The sequence below is a fragment of the Elephantulus edwardii genome, unplaced genomic scaffold (genome assembly GCF_000299155.1).
Source record: "Elephantulus edwardii isolate Elephantulus edwardi_28Jun2011 unplaced genomic scaffold, EleEdw1.0 scaffold00339, whole genome shotgun sequence".
NCBI classification, from domain to species: domain Eukaryota; kingdom Metazoa; phylum Chordata; class Mammalia; order Macroscelidea; family Macroscelididae; genus Elephantulus; species Elephantulus edwardii.
In genome coordinates, this window is record NW_006400089.1 from 374,769 (window position 1) to 376,169 (window position 1,401).

Here is a 1,401-nt window from a genome sequence, read left to right on the forward strand (position 1 = left end):
GGAGGAGGGTAGAGAAAGTAGTGCAACACTGAATGAATGAAAACCCAAAATCTCTGTAAATGTTCATTAAAACTAATAAAATTTAATAATTTAAAAAGAAAAGAATTCTTGGCGGTCGCAGCACAGCGCGGACCAGCCTCATCCTTCTTTCACGCCTCTCCTCGCTTCAATCCGCAACCATGTCTGACAAACCCGATATAGCTGAGATTGAGAAATTCGGTAAGTCAAAACTGAAGAAGACAGAGACGCAAGAGAAAAACCCACTGCCTTCAAAAGAAACGCTCGAACAGGAGAAGCAAGCGGGCGAATCATAATGAGGCTGCGTCCCCAATCTGCACTGTACATTCCACAAGCATTGCCTTCTTATTTTCCTTCTTTTAGCTGTTTAACTTTGTAAGATGCAAAGAGGTTGGATCAAGTTTAAATGACTGTGCTGCCCCCTTTCACATCCAAGAATCTAGAACTACTGACAACTGAAGGCGGCCCCTGCCGCTCCCATCAGCCTGCATGGCTGGCAGGGAAGGAAAAGACCTTACATGTTGGTGAAAGGAGGAGCTGGGTGGGACAACAGTGAATAAAATGTAGGGTTAAAAGCAAAGGTTGTCCAAGGTGTCTTGCGGCATAAAATCCAGTTTAATCAGAGTGCCATTTTTTTTGTTCAAATGATTTTAATTATTGGAATGCACAATTTTTTAAATATGCAAATAAAATTTTAAAACCTGAAGAAAAAAAAGAATTGATGCCTTTGAGTTGTGATGTTGGGGAAGAGTACTGAATATTCCACGAATTGTCAGAAGAACAAATAGATATATCTTGCGAAAAGTATAGCCAGAGTGCTCCTTGAAGGCAAAAATAGCAAAGCTTCATTGCACATACTTTGGGTATGCTGATAGGAGAGGCTATTCCTTGGAGAGGGACATCATGCTTGGAAAGGTGGAGTGTCAGCGAAAGAGAGGATGACTCCAATGAAATGGACTGACACACTGTAGAAATGGGCTCAAGTGTGTTAGAGATTGTAAGGATAGGATAGGACAGGGTTCAGATCTGTTGTTCACAGGGTTGCTGTGAGTTACACTCGGCAGCATCTAACAACAACAACCACAGAGAAATTAGAAGCCTATTTACTGTTGAATCAACTAATGTTTGAAAAAGGAAGTGCTGACTTTTGGCTTTATTTTTCCAATCCTATGACTACCTTGTCTTGTACACAGAGTTTTCAGAGGCCTGCTATTTCAGAAGTGGACGGCCAATCCTTCTTCCTAGTCTGTCTTAATCTGAATGTTTAGGAGTATCTGACAGACAGCAATTTGTGGAGCAGTGAAAGATAAATCCCTCATTGTGGAGTTAACCATTAGTTACAGTGTAGTCCCTGCCCTTAGCCCAGTGCCTTGACCCACTTAT

At 41.6% G+C, this 1,401-nt stretch overlaps 1 protein-coding gene across 1 annotated transcript; it reads left to right on the plus strand.

Moving 5' to 3' along the window:
- The first annotated feature begins 179 nt into the window (after nucleotides 1–179).
- On the plus strand, nucleotides 180–314 carry LOC102847847 (thymosin beta-4-like). Its single transcript, XM_006901612.1, has one exon. It carries the CDS (start codon nucleotides 180–182, stop codon nucleotides 312–314), a length of 135 nt encoding a protein of 44 aa, XP_006901674.1.
- Nucleotides 315–1,401: the final 1,087 nt, after the last annotated feature.